Below are 22,861 nucleotides of genomic sequence, written 5' to 3'. Positions count from 1 at the left end.
TTCAGTGATTCGATGTTAATAGAACACCTATTTACATTGGCGTATCCACTACCTCGGCCTATCCCTATCAAAGGCTGGAATCTCCATTCTCAGACCAGAATGGAGTGAATTGTTACCTCCATAATACCTTTGATTCACTCTTTCTCCCAATTCAACTTAATCTCTTCCACACCTTGGCTCTTGAGGCCCCGGTCGATTCATCGGTGCAGTTAGGATAGGTGCCGACGTTGTCTTCGGAGGAAAGTTCGTTGGTAGACTGACATTCGGCTGTCGAGCAAACATGCTCAGAGTTGCTGTCAATTGCTGGCTAAGTCCAGAGAATTCTTCCCGAATTCTGTTAACGACGCGATCCAATGCGGTTGTGTATTTCGACCTACTCCGGTGGATCTCTTCCTGAGTGTTCCGAATTCCTAACTCCATTGTCTCCAACCTGTCATCCACCTGCTCCTGATGCTGGAGCAATCCAAGATCGATTGCGTCTAGTTTAATCTCCATCTGCTTCGCTCGCATTGCATCAGCCATCCTATTTCCAGGTCGCCTTCGCTCTAATACCAAATGTTAGGTTTGGATCTGACTGAGGCAATTCTTTTGTAAATTTGGAAGAATGTTTGGGCGGGAAAGGTTTAGGACGAGAATAGGGAAATAGGGAATTGAAATTAGAGCGAGAATAGAGAGAATTGAGAGAATGAGAGGGAAAGTAATTTATGGAATAATCCTCACATGATTCCCCATCCTCAACTTATTTGCATTTATAGAAGAATTACACGACTTGGCGCGACAGTTAGGAAACTAGCCCATGTGCGCACCATTTAAATTATCCCCCACTGATTTATTACAATACTGCCATTATACCTTCAAATTATAGCTATACCCTTTGTCTATGACACTAATTTGTTTTGTGGACAGTCCTATTGAATCTTGAATTCTAGACTCATGTTTGTTGTTTCACTCTACTCCATGCTAAGAGTTACTACATAACTGTGTTGTTGGGAAGTTCAAAAGGTCTATTCAAAAAGCTCTATCTTGTATATAATGCACCTTTGGATATTGAGGGCAAAGGTGAAGTTCATATAAAGACTGCCCACAAAATGCAATGGAAATTGCAGAATGTTAGATACATTCCACGTCTCAAGAGGAATTTGATCTCCATGATTCAAATAGATGATGATAGATACACAATAGTATTTGGATGTAAATCATTGATGATAACGGAGGGAAATATTGTTGTGGCATGAGGTAGTAAGGTGGGAACTCTATGTCACGGCTTGGGCTCAGATTGGCTAACTAATTGGGAGTTAATCAGCGATAGAAATGGTAAGTCGGGCAGGGAGAAAGAAAGGAAGAGATAGCAAGGGAGACAGATGAGTATAGAGAGAAGGAAAGAAATCTGAAGTTGATTGATAATCTCGTTAATGGACCAAAAGGTCTAAGAAGGATATATAGGCCTCTGCATACCCGAGGATTCCTTCCCTAAACAGTTTTAACAACCTATTTTGTCCTATTCACACCCTTTACACCTAAGCTGCTTTTGGAATATTCTTTCTAACAAACTGATATAGCTGGAAATTAAAACAAATAACAGAATCTAAAGAAAGTAATAACATAATGCAATGAAAGGAAATTAGGAGGGATATCGCCGTGTGTGACAATTCCCTCCTCCTTAAATCATTTCTTGTCCTCAAGAAATGTTAAGTAGGCTGGCAGTCGTGGGGAACTGTTGGAGAAGAGTTGGTAGGTACTCCCACGTGTTGCTTCCTTGTTCTTCGTGTTGCCACTTTACCAACACTTGGATAAGGGGTACTCCCTGGTGGTAGATCACTCTTTTGTCGAGAATGGCCTCAGGCTTCTTTGAAGTCTCCTTTTCCTTTGGATTGGTGGGCAGTGCAGTATCCACTGGCTCAGTCCCAGCTGATTTCTTCAATAATGAAACATGGAAAACTGGGTGAATGTGGGTTCCCTGGGGAAGTTGTAGTCGGTATGCCACCTTCTCGACCCGAGCGAGGATGGGATAGGGACCAAAGTATTTGGGGCTCAATTTGGACACCGGTCCCTGGGTAAGGGTCTTCAGATGAGGATACTTCAACCGGAGATACACTTTTTCGCCCACGTCAAACTCCCTCTCACTTCTTTTCTTGTCTGCATACTGCTTCATCCTATTTTGGGTTGAGGCTAGCTCCTGCTTAAGCTGTTGCAAAACCATCCTTCTTTACTGCATATATTCTTCCACAGCGGTTGCAGTCACCTGTCCTTGTAAGGCGGGTAAGATGGGAGGTTTGTACCCAAAGTTGGCCTCGAAAGGAGACATTTTCAAGGCTGTGTGGTAATTAGAGTTATACCACCATTGGGCCAATACTAACCACCGATGCCAGCTCTTGGGTTGTCGAATGCACATACACCGCAGGTATGTTTCCAGGCTTTGATTGACCCTCTCCGTCTGGCCGTCCGATTGCGGGTGATAAGCTGTCGACATATTAAGTTTGGCCCCCATAGACTTCATCAGGCCTTGCCAGAACTCACTTGTGAAGATCTTATCCCTATCCGAGATGATAGTACTCGGAACTCCATGCAGCGCCATTACTCTGTCCACAAAGGACCTTGCTACCTCTTGTGCTGTAAAAGGGTGGGACAAACCTATGAAGTGGGCGAATTTTGTCAGCCTATCAACGACCACCAGCACACTATCCTTCCCTTCAGATTTAGGCAACCCTTCTATAAAATCCATAGAGACACTAGTCCAAGCTTGGCCCGGAATAGGCAGGGGTTGAAGGAGGCCGGGGTAGGGTACATTCTCATGTTTGCATCGCCTGCAAGTGTCGTAGGCCAGAACGAATTTTGGACATCAGTCTTTAACTTGAGCCATTGGAACAGCTGCTTTACCCTAAGGTAAGTATTTTGAACTCCTGAATGCCCTCCCAAAGGTGATTCATGCAAGGATTGCATGATCTTTTTCTTGAGACTTCCCTTATCACCAACAACAATCCTGCCATGAAGTCTGATCAACCCTTCCTGTAAGGCATAACCTCCAGCATCAGTAACTCCCATTGCTAGCTTCTCCAGTATTCCCCTCACCTGTTCGTCCTCTTCATAGCTGTCGACAACTTCTTGATACCATGCTGGAATTACGATAGTGATGGTATTCAGACTTCCTTCTTCTTGGCACCTTGAAAGGGCATTAGCAGCAACGTTCTCCTTGCCATTTCTATACTGAATTATGTAGTCCAATCCCATCAATTTTTCCATTCCCTTTTGTTGCAGTTGAGTTTGCAATTTTTGCTGCAACAAATGTTTCAAGCTCTCATGATCTGTTCTGATTATAAACTTCCCATTCTCTAAGTAATGCCGCCACTTTTCTACTGCCATAAGCACCGCCAAGAATTCCTTTTCATAGATGCTTAATCCCAAATGCCTGGGGCTTAATGCTTGGCTTAGAAATGCCAAGGGCCTTCCTCCTTGTGACAACATAGCCCCTATGCCCCCCCCCCACAGGCGTTTGTCTCCAGCATGAAAGGTGTAGAAAAATTGGGCAAGCCCAAAGCAGGCACCCTGCTCATCTCAATCTTTAGCTTCTCGAAGGCTTCCTCAGCCTCTTCTCCCCAGCTGAATGAACCCTTCTTAAGTAGGTTGGTAAGTGGTTTACTCACCACTCCATATCCTCTCACAAACCGGCGGTAGTAACCGGTAAGGCCAAGAAATCCTCGTAAAGCCCTTACTGTTGTTGGACGTGGCCAAGCTATCATGGCTTCCACCTTTTTGGGATCAGTCCTAACTCTTTTTGATATCAAATGGCCCAAATACTCAACCTGATCTTGCCCAAAGGAACATTTTGACCTTTTGATGAAGAGCTGATTAGATCTAAGGACTTCTAGGGTGGTTTTGAGGTGTTGTAAATGCTGGTTAATGTTTGGGCTATAGACAAGGATATCATCGAAGAATACTAATATGAATTTCCTTAAATAGGGTTCGAAGATTTGGTTCATTAGGGCTTGAAAAGTGGCTGGGGCATTGATGAGTCCAAATGGCATCACCAAGAATTCAAAATGTTCATGGTGGGTTCTAAAGGTTGTTTTATGGACATCATCAGGTTTCATTCTTATTTGGTGGTATCCCGAACGAAGGTCCAGCTTTGAAAAAATTTTGGCATTGTGTAGCTCATCCATTAGGTCTTCTATCAAGGGTATAGGATACTTGTCTTTGATAGTTAGGGTATTTAATTGTCGGTAATCCACACAAAAACGCCAAGATCCATCCTTCTTTTTAACAAGGAGGACTGGTGACGCGAAAGGGCTCTGGCTGGGTCTTATGAAGGATTGTTTTAGCATTTCCTTCACCATTTTCTCAATTTCTGTTTTCTGGATGGGAGAATAAGGGTAGGATCTGATGTTTATGGGTTTGGTATTGGGCTTTAGGTGGATTGAATGGTCCAAGGCTCGGGATGGAGGTAGAGTATCAGGTTCAGTAAATAAATCCTTAAATTCTAATAGCAATTCATCAATAAGGGCCTGAAAGTGTACCTGGTCAAGATCACATCGCTGGCTGTTGATAGTCAAGCATAATTCCCAATACAGCTTCTGCTTGCCCCCTTCTTCCACTACTGTAAGGGAGAACAGTTGAGCCAGTTGGTTCCACTTACTCCTGAACACCCGGTGAAGCCTCTTCCCGGTTATCATTCGGCAAGTCCCAAACTCTCTTCCTCCCGTGAGAGTCATTCTTCTCCCTTCTTTATCAAAGGATACCTCCATCCTATTGAAATCAAAGCTTATGGGGCTCACTTCTTTCATCCAGTCAACCCCTAGTACCACATCGCAGCCCCCTAACTGCAGCAGCCTCAGGTCCGCTTCAAACTTCTCCCCTTGCATCTCCCAATTAAACCCCCGGCATACCGATTCACTGATCACTCTATTCCATTAGCCACCGTCACACTAAGGGGTTGAGTTTCCTTTAGGGAACACTTCAATCTTTTTGCTGACCCTTCATCCAGGAAGCTATGCGTGCTTCCACTGTCAATTAAGATTAACAAGCTGTCATTCTTCACCTTCCCTTCCACCTTAATGATCTTGTTATTGGTCACCCCCTTCAACGCATGGAGTGAAATCTCACCTGTGTCTTCTTCCCTGAGCTCATCGTCCTCTTCTCTCTCATCTTCTTCCGCCTCTCCTTCAGGTCCCTTTCTAATAACAACAGCTGCCGCCTACATTGATGCCCAGGATAGTATTTATCCCCGCATCTGAAGCACAACCTAGGCTGCCTACTCGGGTCGTTATATTTTCCCCCTGAGCTGGGCCCTCCTATATTCCTAACACCTTGGCCGACTCTACCCCAATCTTGGTTATGTACCTTATCGCCTGGATGGGCTGAGTTTCCCGTGACCACCCGGTGCTGTTGTCTCTGCTTCCTCATTAAGGCTTCGACCACCATTTCTTGTAGTCTAGCGCTTTCTGTCGCTTGCTCCACTGTTCTAGGCCGGATCATTTTAACCATAGGCCTCAAATCATCGCTGAGCCCACTCAAGAAACTAGAGACAAAATAGGCTTCTGAGAGGTGGGGGTCGTTGTTGATCATCAATGACCTCAGTTCTTCGAACCTTCTCAGGTAGGCATTCACGTCTCCTACCTGCTTTAATTTGTTGAATTCTTCAATGACGTCCGACATACTTTTTTCTCCGAACCTCTCGCATAACCTCCCTGTGAACTCCACCCAGGTTGGGTTGTTCCTGACCCTAATCCACCCCTGATACCAAGTGTCTACCAGGTCATCAAAGTAGGCCGAGGCCAAGGCCACCCTCATTTCCTCAGGTACGTTGTACCAGTCGAACATGCGCTCACATTTTCTCACCCACCACCGAGGATTATTCCCATCAAACACCGGAATCTCCAACCTGGGTGTTGGGAACCTTGGTTGCTGTGGACGATTATGTCCTTCGTGTTCACCCTCCATCACATTCCTTATATCCCCCTCCAGTTCCACTCCTGCCCCCTCATCGCTCGCTACTCTATCCCTCTTGACATTTGGTATTAATGGCTCTGTTCTATTTCTAGGAGGAAACTCAGGGGCCAATCTCACAGTATTTTGGCGAGTGAACATAACCATAAACTGTTGGAGTTGGGCTCCCAGCTCTGCTCTCATTTGCGCATTATCCTCCTGCATTTGAGACAGAGCCCCGTCGAGCCTTCTCTCCAGTTCACCTACCGAACTTTCTATTCGGCGGTCCAGCGTTAAAATTGCCTCATGATTTCGCTCTGATCCTCGCTCTAACTGATTTACATGACTTTGGAAGCCTGCCACCGTCAAGCTGAGCTGTTGTAGCTGCGCCTTGAAGCTCTTCATGCGGGTACCGTTCGCCATGGATGAGTGCTCTGCTAATCCAGCCAAGACCGAGGCTCTGATACCAAATTGTCACGGCTTGGGCTCGGATTGGCTAACTGATTGGGAGTTAATCAGTGATAGAAATGGTAAGTCGGGCAGGGAGAAAGAAAGGAAGAGATAGCAAGGGAGAAAGACGAGTATAGAGAGAAGGAAAGAAATATGAAGTTGATTGATAATCTTGTTAATGGACCAAAAGGTCTAAGAAGGATATATAGGCCTCTGCATACCCGAGGATTCCTTCCCTAAACAATTATAACAACCTATTTTGTCCTATTCACTTCTAATGAAAATGTGATGTATAATGACAGGCTTGGAGTAGAATCTAATTAGTGTAGGGAAATAAATAGAAAAACGTGAAAAAGCTGGAAGATCTTGAAGAGTGAGGACACTAGAAGGGTTATGGAGAATTTTGAAAACAGAGAACCAGAACGAGTTGATCTTGAACCTTGAGTAAGAAGATCTAGCAAAGTGTCTAGACTTCCACAACAGACTGCCCTTCATTATACAATTTGCTTTTGATTGATGCCAGGAAATTGGAGCACTTTGGTGGAGCAATGCAGATGAAAGATTGAGTTAAGTGGGAGTTAGCCATGAAGGACGAGATGAATTCTCCTGAGAAGAATAAAATATGGACTCTACAAAATTGCCAGAAGGAAATAAAACATTGCAGAACAAGCGGGTATACAAGGTCAAAGAAGAGCATGATGGCATTTCTTTGAGGAAGAGTTAGTAAAGGATTTGGATTGTCTTGCTTTGTTTGGTAACTTGATGCTCTGCTTTTGACTTTTGTTTAATTTGTGTTTTCTTTTGTTGGAGCCTTGTTGGTAGTAGTCTAATGCTTGCATGGATTGAGTTTCTTGCTGCTTGTTGGGGTTTTGGACCCTTTGGCTGATTAGAGTGTCATGTAATGCTTTTGGGGCTCTCTTCTGTTGGTTTATGTTTCAGGTTTAGTTTTATTAGGTCTTCGCTGGAGTTTCTTTTCTCTAGGACTCTAGTCTGAGTTCTCCCAGCACAGCCACCTGTTGGCTTTCATGATATATATGTATTTTGCAAAAGAAGAATTTTTTTTGCCCCCATCTCTTTCCTTGTAGAGTTACCTTTTCCAAAAAAATGAATATATTTCCACATGTGATTCTTTTTAGTTAATTATTTATTGATACTCTTTCATTCCCAGTGCAGCCTGTTTTTTTATTTCGTTGTATATTGCAGGATTATTTGGTGATGGTTACATGGCAGTTTCCAAGACTGCACTTCGCATTATAGCTAGCATGATGCGAGATTGGATGCAGGTGCCATGGATGTGTTGTATACATAGAACATTCTTTATGATATGTGATTTTTTTGTTTTCTTGTTTTTTGGTTCTATTACTGATTTTTAAAGCTTCCAGACAAGGAGAAAACCTGGTGGTTTATGTGGGGCGGCATTATATGTATCTGCACTTTTACATGGTCTCAAGTGCACCAAATTAGAGATTGTAAGTTTTTTGTTTGTCATTTCATTTCTTCTGTTCAAGTATTAAATGTATGGTTTTGTTTAGTTCTTGGAAACCTTTCTCATTTCTTCATAGCTGGTTGATTCATAACAATTTGGTGCTTGATGATGAGATAGAGGCGTATTTTTTGTTTGAGTTTAGAATTTTTTATGGCTAAAATGTAGTAGTGAATTTTCTAATTTACTGGTCCAGATGCCATATTGGGCACAAAGTCATAGTTATATATTATTAGCATTATTGCCAAATAGAACTTAAAATGCCTTTCACCATAACTATAATTTCAGAGTTCATGAGTATCTTGAAAGAGCAACTAGAGTAGGATAACCATAACATCGTGATATGGCCATGATAGCACCAATGTCTCATCATTATTTTCTTTTCTTAGCTTTAATGTTCTGTCTGACACTATATTTACCTAATCCTTCCAATCTTCCTAAACTGACTAAAACCATAGGCAACTTACTATATTTGATCTGTTGACAGCTTCATTTTCATCACATGGTAAATCAGGACATGATGGATGCATTCTGTGTTCTCTGCTCATTGCTTTGTTTTTTTTTCTCCCCTTTTTTGGCCAAGTAAAATCATATACTTTTGCTTTCATCTTCAGTGTTATGGTTCCATGGAAACTCATTATTTCCTTTTGCATTCATTCCTAGATGATCAATTAATTATTGGGTGATTTATTATGTCAAATCTTTTGAGATTTATGGGTGTTGTCTTTAATCTACTGAGGTCCATAATGCCGAAACATTATGATTTAATGTTGTTCTTTGCAATGCTGAACTGTATGGTTATAATACATACGGTCAACTTTATTGCAGAAGAAATTATGCTTTTTTTCCCTCAAAATGTCGGATGGAACCTTTGCTTTTAACAGACTAAAGAATTCAAATGATTCAATTTTGTAGTTTATGTTGGTTTCCCTCTGCTGACAAATTTATCACTGTACTAATTTTTTCTTTTGAGAGGTTGAATTTTGGTGAATCAACAATCTTTGCCCCCTTATATGTGATTGAAGTTGTCATCAGGTACAACTTGTTCATATTTGTGAAGCAACATTGACAAAGCGGTTGATTGAATTTGAAAATACGGAGTCAGGAGGCTTGACGGTATGCCGTACTTCAATATGGAATGACATCATATCTTACGGAAGTGACAATAGTCTCTGTCATTCTTAATTGCCACCTAACTGTAACGTATAGTTAGCTGTGATCCTATCAAAGATGTATATTTGTCTTCATTTTTGTAATCTAAATTATTGTTTTTATTTTTTTTCCCCATTTATCACTTGTCTTGGTGACTTTCTTAGTGATAAATATTTGCATTCTAATTTGGTTCAAGCCTATCTGATAAAAGAGCTGCATAAACATAGTTTTGGATGTTGATCAAATAAAAATTTTGTCAGTTTGATCTTGTGAAGACAACACTAGTTCCATAAGGTTGAAATGGTCCAAAAATGAGTCAAGATTTCATACATTCCCCTTCACATTCAACTGCATTTTTGAGCATGGACAGACTAAACTAAGGTGCACTATGTACAAGAACAAGAGTAATGACAAATATGAATAATGGAAACAAAGACCAATATTGGTGAACAATGGATCAGCACATGTAAGAAGAGTTGAATATGGGACCTTTTAAACCGGAGTTGTGATACCATGTTAAATTGCTATGGTGCTTCCTTGCAAACCTCTTATTCCCAGCTTGAGCACTCTTATGCAATTCATATTCATAATTGTTGTATTAGTCTTGGGTATTCTTTGAACTCATTGATTAAACAAGAAATGATTTGTGTGGGAATCTATGGATTCAATTTACTTACACTCATATTCACTTTCATTAAATGCTTCTTGCATAAAAGAAGTTGATAAATGCAATATCTACCACCTTTATAAGTTTGCAATTCCAATCAGAGTCTTATCGGATTTTTTCTGTTCTTGCTAGTGAATCTTAGGATGTTGACTACACCTAGAGTTATTTAAACCATGGGGAAGCCATCAACCCAATCATCTTTTGGGGCACTTGAAATGGATAAATGAAGCTAAGTGATTTGAGTGTTCTTAGAGCCACTCTTCAACATGACACCCTTGTATGCTGGTTTCTATTTAAATGTTTGTTACCAAGCAAGTAGTATTGGAACATTCTTAGGAAATATTTAATTATTGCTTTATCATTGATTTTCTGGGAAGTACTTAAATTTAGATCTTTTCCATATTTGGATTTGATTTAAAGTTTTTTCTTTCCACATCTTGTTCATGATTCTTAATCGCTCCTTTCTGTGTAGATTGAGGAGTTTAACAAAAAGGCAGAGGAACTTGAAAGAGATTGTGGCTCGACCAAACATTCAGATAGTGGGTTTCATTGTGTGGGGCAAATGAATTGCTTTGCGAACATAAGGGTAGTGGGAAAGCCCCTTTTGCTCTTGGGCTTTGTGAATGTTGCTATGATAATGTAACTCCTTGCTCCTTCCAACTATGTCTATGAGATGATTAGCTTTGAGCGTTATGATTCATGCTGTTACTTTTTCTCATAGTTCGTAAAACTTTTTGGAGGGCTTGATGGAGGATCAGATCCTCCAGCTTTTCAGCGTGCTGAGTGGGAGAGAATGATGGAGGAGGCTGCCTGGGAAAATGCCAATGTTCCAACTGAAGGTCTGAAAAACAGAGTGGTATGCTTTATTTTCTTTCTGTACTTGTTGCTACTTGATTTTATAGCTAATGACCCTGGAGAAAAAGCAAAAAATAAACAATAACACATCAAGCTTTCATCTCACTGTGTGGGGTCGACTGCTTGAATTCTAGACTTTTATTTATCTCTTGTTATATTTTCGTTTAGGGTCATACACTTCATATCAAATTTTAATTTCTTTTCTAAAGTCTTCTTGGATCTGCCTCTCCCTATTTTGTTAACTACTTGTTCCATTTCATCAACTCTCCTCACCGGGACGTCTATTGGTCTTCTTCTCACATGCCCAGACTGTAATACCCTAAATTAGAATATAAGTATTTGGGAAAGTGTATGCGAATAGATAGGCATATAGGTGATATCCCGTATTTCCATGTAATTTTTTGATAAGATATAGGTATCGAAAAGTTGGCTTGAGAGTAAAATAAGTCATCGAATCAACAACAGGGAATGCTTTGGGACTTAGATACCTAAGAAATAGGATATGGGATGGACAAGCATCTCAAAACGAAATTTATGACGCTGAAAGAAATCAAAATGGAGATAATTTTCGGTATAGAGAAAATACAGTCGGAAAAACCAAATGGTCAGAAGATGGTCGAATAGGACTTTTGAAAACATGACGGAACTTAGAGAAGGCTCTAATTTTATATAAAGGTCGACCTTGAGGTAATTTTAAGACGAAACGATAGTCCTATAAAAACACTAGGACAAAAACGTGCTTAGCATGTAATTTTGAGTTAGTAATATTAATTTTTTTTAATCTCAATGAATATTAAATCATTGATTGAGGGTGTAATTGCATTTAATCAATCTCCTAAGTAGTTAAGAAAATTTGGGGGAATTAAATATCGGTAAAATATGATATATAATATATTATATGGTATAATATAATTATTATATATGTATATGTGTTTATGTGGCAAAGGAAATGGCCAAAACAAGGGATGAATTTGGTGGGAAAGTAATGAAATCAATGGGTTAATAGTGAAGTGGTGGCCAAGCTAAGCATATTGTGCGTGGTTGCCAAGCAAAGTGGAGTGATGCCCAAGATTTTGTGTATATAAATAGGGGGGAGTTGGAGATGGAAGGAGAGAATGAAAGAGAGTAGAGCATAGGCGAGAGTAATCAGAGAGAGAGAGAGAGAGATTGAGCGAAGAGAGAGTGCAGAAGGTGGAATGGCCGAAATAGACGGTCGAAGGCGGTAGCCATGGCAGTCGCGTTATGCGATCGTGAGCAGCGGTGGCCGACGTTGAAGGTGACGGCCAAGGGTGGCCAACGGTGTCACACGGGGGTGGCCAATGGTTGGAAAGAGCGGCGTGCGGTGGTTGGGTAGGCAACCATGGCAGTCACAGGGAAGCAGGGAGATGAAGCAGGGGAAAGAAGAAGATGGGGAAGAAGGAAGAAATAAGGGAGGAAAAGAAAATATAAAGGAAAAAAAAAAAGAAAAAAGGGGGAAATGCTTGAAAAAAATTCCAAAAAAAATTTTGGGCTCAAGGAAGTGTGCCAAAGACTCGGAATTGCATTTAGGTGCCAGGTAGTTGCCAAAGAATCAATGCCGAGGTGGGCATTTGCCAAATTTCTCCTCCAGATTATTCAAGGTAAGAAATTAATTATTTTAAAAATTATTTAGGGCATTTTTGTGGTAATTAAATCAAGAAATATTTTTAGGATTTATTAGGAATTTTTGAAAAAATATATAAATATATATATAAAATAAACAAATAATAAATAATAATAATAATAATGTTTAAACAACATTATATATATGTATTTATAATTATGGTCATGAATAATTATGTTTTGATCAAAATTATGTTAAAATTATATGCGTGATCATAATATGATGTTGGTATGTATATAATATTTCTTGAAATATAAAAGTATATATATCTGATAATTTGGTGTATATGAGTTTGAATGGTATTTGTTTATAAATTTGGAAAAATAGAAGAAAAATAGTAAGAAAGTTTGGAAAATCTCTAGAAAATTACAGAAGCTTGGAAATATTATTTTATGAATTGTTATTGGAGAGAAATTGGGAAAATTTCATGAGAACGTATTTATTTCAGAAGTTTTGAAGAGATAGTGGAGGAAAATTAGAAATGTGATTTCCTTAAATAATTGTGATGCTCAGGGTACGTTAAGGCTCAAAATTTAGTATGATTGGAAGTTTGACGTGAATTTTGAGACAAATCGACACTAGGGGCAAAACCGTCTTTTTATAAGGTGAGTGGTACTACCCTAGTATGTGAATGTCCTTGATATGCAATTTCCATGTTGATCATGTTGTTGCAATGTCTCATGCATTTGGGATTGCATTCATTTAATGTTATGCGATGCATATGCACATTTATCATTGTTCTTGACATGTAATGCATGCTTGATAAAGTTATTGAAAGGATATCGCAACGATATCGCTAATCTATCACGGATGTTGTAAGTACATCTCGTCCTTGTAAGTAGGGTCGCAAAATGATGATTGGCAGAAGGATGCTGTATATCGCATTTTGCATGTCATGCACGTTATAAAACCTCACTTAGATGATTCAACATCTGATATGGGCTATACTCTTGGAATATTCAAACGTTCCAGACAGGGTGTATAGCAATGTGAATGAAGTGTAACGGCACAAGGCGTCGTGTTCGATGGAGTTTAGCCTATTTTGGCATCTTGTTGCATCAAGAAGACTCGGCTATGCATTTGTCATGTTGAGAAACTTATAAAGTAATAAGGTGTCTTGTATGTATTTCGACTCATGATGTAATTCAAATTCAGTTCAATGTTATTGAGGTTCGATCCTATAATTCGGTTGAATGTGCTCATTCGAGATAGATGAATGGAAATTTTGGGGTGAATATGAGGAATGATATGGTTTAATATTAGTTTTGGAAAAAAAAAACTATTATCTCAGAATTATCCTAAGTTATAACACAATCGGAAAAGTGAGGTGTTACATAGACCATCTTAGTCTAGTCTCCCTCATCTTCTTCTCGATTGGCACTACTCTTACCTTATTACGAATAATCTCATTTCTAATTTTATCTGTTCTTGTATGGCTACATATCCATCTTAGCATCTTTATCTCTGCTCATAGTTCTGAAAGGCACAAGGCGCAGTGAGGCGCGCCTTTGAGAAGCGAGGCGCACCTTTTAGAAAAAAAACTCAAAATCTTGTAAAATCATAAAAAACTATCAAATTATCAATAATAACACATGCATATCATTAATGATTCATTATCTTCAAATTATAAACTAACATCATCAAAGTTGATTTATTCATCATGCAAATTCTAAACTAGAAATATCATCAAAGTTCAAACTTAAAGTCTCAAACTCAAATAAGTACCAATCATCATGCAAAGTTCTAAATAAACATATAAACACTACAAGTCCACAATCAATAAAGAAGTTTTAATCAATTATCATCAAGGAGATCATCAACATCAAGGTCAATATCTTCATCATCCCCTTCAGTGAAGAAAATGTTTTCATTTTGAAAAATGCTATTTTTCTAAGTCTGGAAGATTTGCGCATTATAATGAGACATATAAGAAAGTGTTTTTATTTTAAAAAAATATTTCTCGGTATTTTGATAGCTAATATTCATTGTTATTAAAATAATTTTTAATGAATTTTTCAAGAAATAGTAGGTATGTATTTTGGGGGTGGTAAAATCGCTAAATCCTGAGTTTGTACAAAAATTAAAATTTTATTTTCTTATTTTTATGAATTTTGATTTTTTAAATATTTTTATTGAATCCAAATAGGGGTACTTTCTTATTTACATTTATGTATTAAAGTAAATGGAAGGTTAAATATAAATAAAAGAAAATGTGGACATTTACTTAAACTAAATAAATGTAAATATGTTGTAATGTATACATGTTGAAATTGAGAAGAGGGCAGGAATTGGGCTACCTAGATTTTAATTAAAACCTAGGTTTCATAAGACGTGCCTCTTGCCTTGACGCCTCACCGTGCAAGGCGCGCACCTCACTGAAATCGCCTTACCTCGGCCCAAGCGAGGCACTGAACTGGCGCTTTGCGCCTAGGCACGCCTTTAACAACTATGTCTCTGCTATACTCGATGCATGCTCATGTTGGTATTTTACTGTCCAACATCCTGAGCTATATAACAAAATTGGTCTTGTAAGAATAGCTTTGATGAACAAACAAAACGGAGCAAAACAGAAAGAACGAGGATGTGAGCCTTTCTGAGTAATTCCTTTGAATGAATTAATTAAAATGATAAGCATAGCTAAGTATATATATACGTTGGCTAGCTTAGTAACGAGTACAACTCAGCAACACAACTAATAAACACAACTGAATATAACAGCAAACAGCATTAACTAAAAATGTGAACCAACTAACTATCTAGCTAGCTACTCATCAGCATTTTCTTCTACAGGTCTTATAGTTGTTTTATAGAATTTTTCTTTTAATTTTAATGGGATTTTACTATTACATAACACTCTCGATGCATTTCTCCATTTGAGCCAGCCTGCCTTAATTCTATGCGTGACAGTCTTGTGAATTCCTTAATCTTTTTGGATCACTGATCCCAAATATCGAAAATGGTCTTTTCTTTGAATGATTTGATCTTCTAATTTTATTATAACATCCTTCACTCTTGCATTCTTGCTAAATTTACATTTCATATATTATGTTTTCCTTCCACTTAATTTAAATCTTTTAGATTCTAAATTGTTTCTCTACATCTCAAGCTTAGTATTCACTTTTTTTTTTTGTTTATTCACCAACACTATGTTATTTGCAAATAGCATACACCATGGCACCTCTATCTGAATGTGTTTAGTGAGTTCATCCATTACTAAAGCAAATAAGTATGGACTTAGTGTAGATTCTTGATGCAATTCCATTGTAATTTTAAAAGGTTTAGTATCCCTTCCGTATGTTTTGACTCTTGTCTTTGCACCATGACACATGTCCTTAATGATTTGTATATAAGCTATTCAGCCTCATTTCTTCTCTAAAACCCTTCATAATACTTTTGTAGGAACCCTATCATAAGCCTTTTCTAAATCTATAAACACTATATGCAGGTCCTTCTGTTAAGTTAGGTGCCTTCGTAGGTAAACAGCTTCTAATGTTGACTTATAAGGCATGAAACCAAATTTGTTTTCAGATACGTCTATTTCTTTTTTGAGCCTTTACTCTATTACTTTCTCCCAGAGTTTTTTGAGCCTTTACTCTATTACTTTCTTCCAGAGTTTCATGGTATGGCTTATTAACTTAATTTCTCTGTAATTTTCACAATTTTGAACATCTCCCTTATTCTTGTATGTAGGAACCAAAGTACTTTTCTGATAGATATAATGTGTATGGCACACACACCCAAGAGGGAGGGGGGGAGGTGAATTGAGAAAATAAAAAATTTAATTGAACCTTACATACTTTTGAGCAAAAAATATTTTCTACAACTTAAAGTAGGTAGATTAGTATATTAGCAAGAACAATGGCAAAGCTGAAAATAAAGCAATGGAAAAGTATACAGTGATATATAGTGGTTCAACTTATTCCAAGCTTAATCCACTACCTTAGTTCCTCGCTAAGGATTTTAAAAACAATCCACTATGGATAAACCTCCTATCTTAAAGATAGGCCCTGTATCAAGAATGCTAGGAAAGTACAACCCCCAACTCAAAATGTGGGTCCTCTAGCAAGAGCTAGGAAATAAAAGAGTAGAAAATAATACAAGCTAAGGGTTTAGACCCTTTGTTACAAGTTCTCTCAACAATGGAATAAGGCTTGAAAGAAATAAACAATAAATGAATACAAGCCTTTACAATGAATGTAGAGAGAAAAAGATGCAAGCACAGATAAAAGCTTTTAAACTCTTGTGGGCTTTGTAGTTGAGTTAATCTAAGAGCTTTAAATGAAGTCTCAACCACCTATTTATAGTTTATGGTGCTAGCCACCAAAAATCTGACCGTTTGAGAGAGTTATTGGAGCATTAAATGCACCAAAACTAGCCGTTATTTGAATCTGCGAAAAAATAGATCGACCGATGCAAAGCATCTGTCAATAGATTAAGGCTATATTTGAAAAAACAGACGACAGATGGAAATGGTTAGACAATAGATCATATATATATTGGAAGCTTTAATACATGCAGTCATACATACTGTTAGGCGACAGATAATAAAGGTCAGGCGACTGATTTTCAGCTAATAGAAAATTTCACATGCATGCATTCTGTCAGGCGACAAATGAGAATGGATAGATGACTATTTTAGAAATTTGGTTTAACAAGAAAAACTCATTTGCTTATTGTCAGGCGACAGATGAAAACAATCAAGCGATTAATGCATGCTTTAAGCATACAGTTAGGCGCCTGATCGAGAGTGATCAAACGATTGACAGAAGGCTTAAAGCGATTGAAAATAGATCATAGGCAATCTGTTAGGCGCCTAATCAAAAACAATTAGTCGACCGACAGAAGCTAAAATTTCTTTTTAGACACTTAAAACTTTTCTAATCACTAAGGGCTAATTTTGCCTTATCTATTAGACATAAAAATACTTTGGATTTTAAATATAAGTTCAAAGATACTTATCATGATTCTTAACAAAAGCCTTCCAAATGCATTTGATTATACAACTTAGTTTAGACTTTATTTGAAATTGATTTATCTTTGAAAGATAAGGAATACCAAGAGATATAGCAAACTATGTTTTTCATCATCAAAATCATTTACACCAACATCATCAATACATCATTTTCGTCCACTCATCTAGCATATTTTTTGATTTAGGGATTATGTTAAATAATTTCATTAACTAAGAAATGCCCTTTTCTCCCACGCATTTCTATGCTTTTATTGGTATACTATTTTGTCCCACAGTCTTATAATTTTTTTATCTTTTTTAATGCTTGCCTTATGTGTTTGGAACTTATGCGTTGATAAAATGTATAGTTCATGTTCCCTTTTAAGATGTCCTAACCTTGTAACACCCCCTCTCCTAGAATTGCCCGAGAAGAGGTGTTACTGGGGATAATAAAATAAACCAACTGATAACTGAATTCTGATACCGATACTGTATATATCAATTAACTGTAATAAGACTCTGAGTCATCAAAAACTGAAATCATAATTGCATCTAAGGGAAATTCCCTAAACTGGAAATTAAAATGAATCTAAACTGATCAAGCACTAACTAACAACTAATAACTAATAACTAATAACTCCCAGACATCTTTGGTCTTGAGCGGCTCCACGTACACACACTACTAGACACTGCTGCTAGGCCCCACGTCTGGTACTCCCCCACTAGGACCTGGAATGGTGAAGAGTACAAGGTGAGCTACAAAGCTCAGCAAGTAATAAACTGGAAAGAATAACTGAAGCTGAATCGAAGAATATCGATACTGATAAAAATACTTACTGAACTTGTACTGAGAGATATAATAATCACTGGATGGCATTTATAAGATGTAATGCACATAAGCTGTAAACTAAATGCAGGTATGCAACTTTGGCCCATAGGCCCACGTAACTGTAACACATACCTGACTGATCTGAGTCCTGCAAACATAAAAACTGTAAGCACATACTTTGGGCAATATGCCCCTAGCTCCCTGGTCGACATCAGGCGAGCAACTCATAACTGAGATATAATTGTACTGATACTAGTGGGATCCCCGCGGGCAAGCCGCCTGGCGCGCATAATGCAATGCTCATATAAATGCTGGCACACGATATGTAGTGCTCCACATAAGTCATGCTCAATGCTCATACAATGTGTATGCACATAATCTCACAAAATAATGCTGACCATGTCATAATGAACTGCTAAACATGGTATATGATTTTTACTAGAAATATTGAGATTCAAATATTCTGAAATTTCTAAGTATAGGCATGGTATATTGGATTTTATGATATCTTGGCATAAAAATTCAATATTTGAATAATTGAATATTCATATTAAATTTAAAACTTGAATCAAGAATTTATTGGAAGCTATTTGGATGCCATTTGATACTATTTGGATGATTGAGAAAGTCTAAGGAAGCAATTTCAATGAAAAGGCAGCCATTTGAATGAAAGCTCATTCGAATGGCAGAAAGCTCATTCGAATGGCAGAAAACTCATTCGAATGATAGGGACTCATTCGAATGACAGAAGGCTCATTCGAATGATAGATGATATTCAAAGGCTATTCGGATCTGATCTGGGACTCATTCGAATGACTCTCAAATTCATTCGAATGAATTTTGAAAATTTCCAACATTTGAACTGGCAAAACTCGACTCATTCGAATGCAACAGTAACCTTATTCGAATCAATTTGAAGATCATTCGAATGACAAGAAGGCTCATTCGAATGCTAAGCTATACAGAGCAACAACTTACTCACATCTTCAAGGGCTCATTCGAATGACAGTCTAAAAACCTCAAAAATTCATACGAATGATACGATATCTCAGGACTCATTCGAATGACAAGGCACTCATTCGAATGACTGATACATTACAAGGAAAATCATTACGATAACACTGAAACTTATTCGGATGCTTTGAAACTCATTCAAATGACACAAGACTTATTCGAATGACTGGAACCTCATCAGATATAAAGCTTACGATAACAGAGATCATATCTTGAATCAAAACTTAGCTTCACTACACCATTCCAAAAGAAATCTTGGGAGAACAATCCCAATTGATATATAAACAACTTGAGGGATGATTTACTGATCATAACTAATGTAAACATTGCAAGGAATATGCATGAACTGGCTGGTACTCACTGTACGCATGTAAATACATATATAAACATGCACTGAACTGAAATAACTCACTGTAACGCATATATATATATACATGCATTGGAACTGATTCAATTCTGGAAATCTAATATCAAACTAAATTAAGACCTGTAAGGAAGGGTTACAGGGGAAGGATACTTGCCTTATGATCTTCTTGATTGACTTAATAATCTCCCGAGAGCCTTCTATGCAAAGCTTGAACTCACTGTATATGCATGAAAAATATATACATACATACCGACTGTATTAATCTGAATTACACTAAGAATCTTGAATCAACTGAGGGTATCACCAAACTATAATCTCGTAAGAATGGATTACAGGGATGGGATACTTGCCTTAGACTCTCTGATCGAACCCTAACGATCGCCAAAAGAGACTCTTACGCAAGACTTGAATCTGCTACTGCTTCTTGGCTCCTCTGTTCTTCACGATTTATCTCTCTTTCAGCGGCGTGAAGAGACTAAGGCTAATGAGGCTATACGTATATACATATGTCTATAGGAAACCTAATGCCCTTCTCCCTCTCCTACTATATCCAGGAGACTCTAATCCCAATCCTCTCACGGATGGAATCACTAATCTCTTAATAACTCTTATTAACTAAATTAAATAAATAACAACTTCTTAAATGTCCTTCAAGTCCTTGCATTTAATTTCAAAAATAAATAAATAATTAAATGCTATTTACTCAATAAAAATCTAAATTGCCATATTAAATAATTAAATGGAAAATCCTCTTAATTAATTACTTCAATAATTAATTAACTAATTCTAAATAAATACTAGGCCCTCTAACGGGTCGTTACAAACCTAACTCGTGTCACCACCATCATTGAATAATTTTGTAAAATACTCCTTTCATCTCTTCTTAATCGATCCCTCATTCACTAATACATTTTGATTTTCATCTTTTATGCATTTCATTTTGTTTAGATACCTTGTTTTTTGTTTTATTGCTTTAGCTAATTTATATATATCTCTTTCTCCATCTTTTGTCTCAAGTCATTTGTATAGATTCTCATATACTTTTGACCTTGCTTCGCCAACAACTCTTTTTGCTATTTTTTTTTTGTTTTTTTATAATTTTTTAGGTTTTCTTCATTGCTACACTGATGTACAACCTTATAGCAAGTTTTCTTATCTCTAATTTTCAATGTACCTCTTCATTCCATCATCAAGACTCCTTGAGGTTTGGGTTGTTTGTCTCTCCAAGGACTACCTTTATCGTACTTCCCAATGCTGTAGCCATTTTCGTTCACAATTGGTTTGCCTTACCTTGTCCATTCCATTCCCTTCTACCCCTTAATTTTTCTTTGAAGATTATTTGTTTCTCCCCTTTTAAATCCCACCACCTAATTTTTGGATTTTCTTTTATACAATTTTTTCTCTTCCATTTTCTTACATGGACACTAAGTACCAAAAGTCTACGTTGAGTAGTCAAACACTCCCCTGGTATCACCTTACAATCCGTACAACATAATTGATCCTCTTGTCTCATGAGGAGATAGTCTATTTGGATGCTTAATGTGACATTTTTATATGTGATTAAATGTTTGCCTTGTTTTCTAAACTTAATATTGGTTATGATGAGCACATATGCCATAGCAAAGTCCAGAATAGACTTACCCTCATTATTAATTTCCTCGAATCCATACCCTTCATGTACCTCTTGATAGCTGTTTCTGTCTCTAGACTCTCTACCCACCTGATCATTTAAGTGACCTCCTAAAATAACTTTTTCTCCTCTTAGTATCATTTGTATTAGTTCCTCTAGATTCTCCTAGAATTTTGTTTTTATCTCCTTATTTAACCCCGCTTGTGGTGCATATGTACTAAAGATATTCATAGTTATTCTTCCTAGACTAACTTTCACCATAATAATTCTATCCCTTATTCTCTTTACATCCACTAGCTCATCTAATAAGCTTTTATCCATAATAATCCCCACTCTATTTTTTGCTTGATCAGTTTCTGTGTACCATATTTTATATCTAGATTCTGATAAAATTTTTACTTCCCCCCCCACCCATCTCGTTTATTGAAGGCACTTAGTATTAATCTTTCTCTTAATCATCACATCTACCACTTCCATAGATTTGCCTGTTAATGTTCCTATGTTCTATGACCCAATCCTTAATCTAAGATTTTGATTTTAGCTTTGATTTTGATTTTGATTTTTATTTTGATTCTGATTTTAGACTAGCTTATTTACCTGCATCCGTTCAACCAAATGCGAGGACTCTTGCTTATTTGTCACTACATCCAGGTGTCGATGCAGTGACCCTAGCTCACTTAACACTACATGTGGGCTGTGTAGTGTGTTGCTTTGAATGGTTACATCCCAATGGTTTTTCATAGTTTGTCTAGAGTTTATGTTTGGATCCGACTAGGTTTTACGTTTACTGTTGGTAACTTAACACAATCCTTTTCTTTTATCCAGGCTTGGGACTGGCAGGGAGGAGCACTCCCTTATGAATTATCAAAGGATGGACACCATCTAACACCCTAGAGACAGATGGGGTGCTCCAGCCGGAAGCAAAGGCCCGTACATTATACTAAACAATGCTATCAATATGTTTGATGGCTATGTATGCCTTGTAAGAGGATTGATGATGTTGTTTGGTACATAAAATAAAAATTTGGATTTTCTTGAGCTGAAATCTTGTTACAAAGCTTTAATTGCTCTTGCTAGGTTAGGCATTCTGGAACGAGTGTATCTTTCTAGTTTTATATTTGTTATGTGGATATCAGTTAATGGTAAGAATCTCATGCTTTAAGATCTGATGAGAAGAAGGCTGATCTATGTTTATTGATGCCTGCTTATGGATGACTTGCAATTTGTCACTCATCTCCTGATTTTTTCACATCTTTGGATGAAGTTTTGGACCTCCCAGAGTATGGTTGAATAATCTTGGTGCCACTTTTAGTATGCATACATAATATATATACATTCTATTGACTGAAAGGGGCGCTTATTCTGAAACACAGCGTTTCTCGGATAAGATTGAATAATAATATTCTTGTGTTGAAGTGAAAGGAAATATTACCATATTTTAGGGATTGCCAACTTCAGGTACAGCAAGATCTCCCTGGTTGTTGTAGCATCATGATAGGGTTAGCTAGCTGCTAAGAAGCATTAAACTGGATATGAAAAAGGTAAAATAAGCATGGACATAATATTTTTGTGTTGAAGTGAAAGGAAATATTACCATATTTTAGGGATTGCCAACTTCAGGTACAGTAAGATCTCTCTGGTTGTTGTAGCATCATGATAGGGTTAGCTAGCTGCTAAGAAGCATTAAACTGAATATGAAAAAGGTAAAATAAGCATGGACATAATATATGATTTTAAAAAAATAAGGAGACAGAAATAATACTTAAAAGAGTGGCGCCTATTGAACATGCAAGAGTAAGATCATTTGGACATGGTAGTAGAAAGCCAATATAAGCTCCTATGAGGCTAGTGGATAAAATGAAAGGAAATTTGTAGCAAAAGAGGGAGACCAAAGAAAATTTT

The 22,861-nt window shown here is 37.5% G+C and overlaps 1 protein-coding gene across 1 annotated transcript in view; it reads left to right on the top strand.

The window, feature by feature from the left end:
* Positions 1–22,861, top strand: part of LOC127804451 (transcription factor IIIB 60 kDa subunit-like) — a 158,805-nt gene that overhangs the window by 68,469 nt on the left and 67,475 nt on the right. Inside the window, 5 exon segments of the mRNA XM_052341316.1 lie at positions 7,573–7,652; positions 7,752–7,838; positions 8,888–8,968; positions 10,144–10,257; positions 10,393–10,527. Coding sequence (XP_052197276.1) covers positions 7,573–7,652; positions 7,752–7,838; positions 8,888–8,968; positions 10,144–10,257; positions 10,393–10,527 — 497 coding nt within the window.

The sequence above is a fragment of the Diospyros lotus genome, chromosome 6 (assembly GCF_014633365.1).
Source record: "Diospyros lotus cultivar Yz01 chromosome 6, ASM1463336v1, whole genome shotgun sequence".
NCBI classification, from domain to species: domain Eukaryota; kingdom Viridiplantae; phylum Streptophyta; class Magnoliopsida; order Ericales; family Ebenaceae; genus Diospyros; species Diospyros lotus.
The sequence above is the reverse complement of the archived record's forward strand: the minus strand, read 5'-3'. Positions and strand labels throughout refer to the sequence as shown.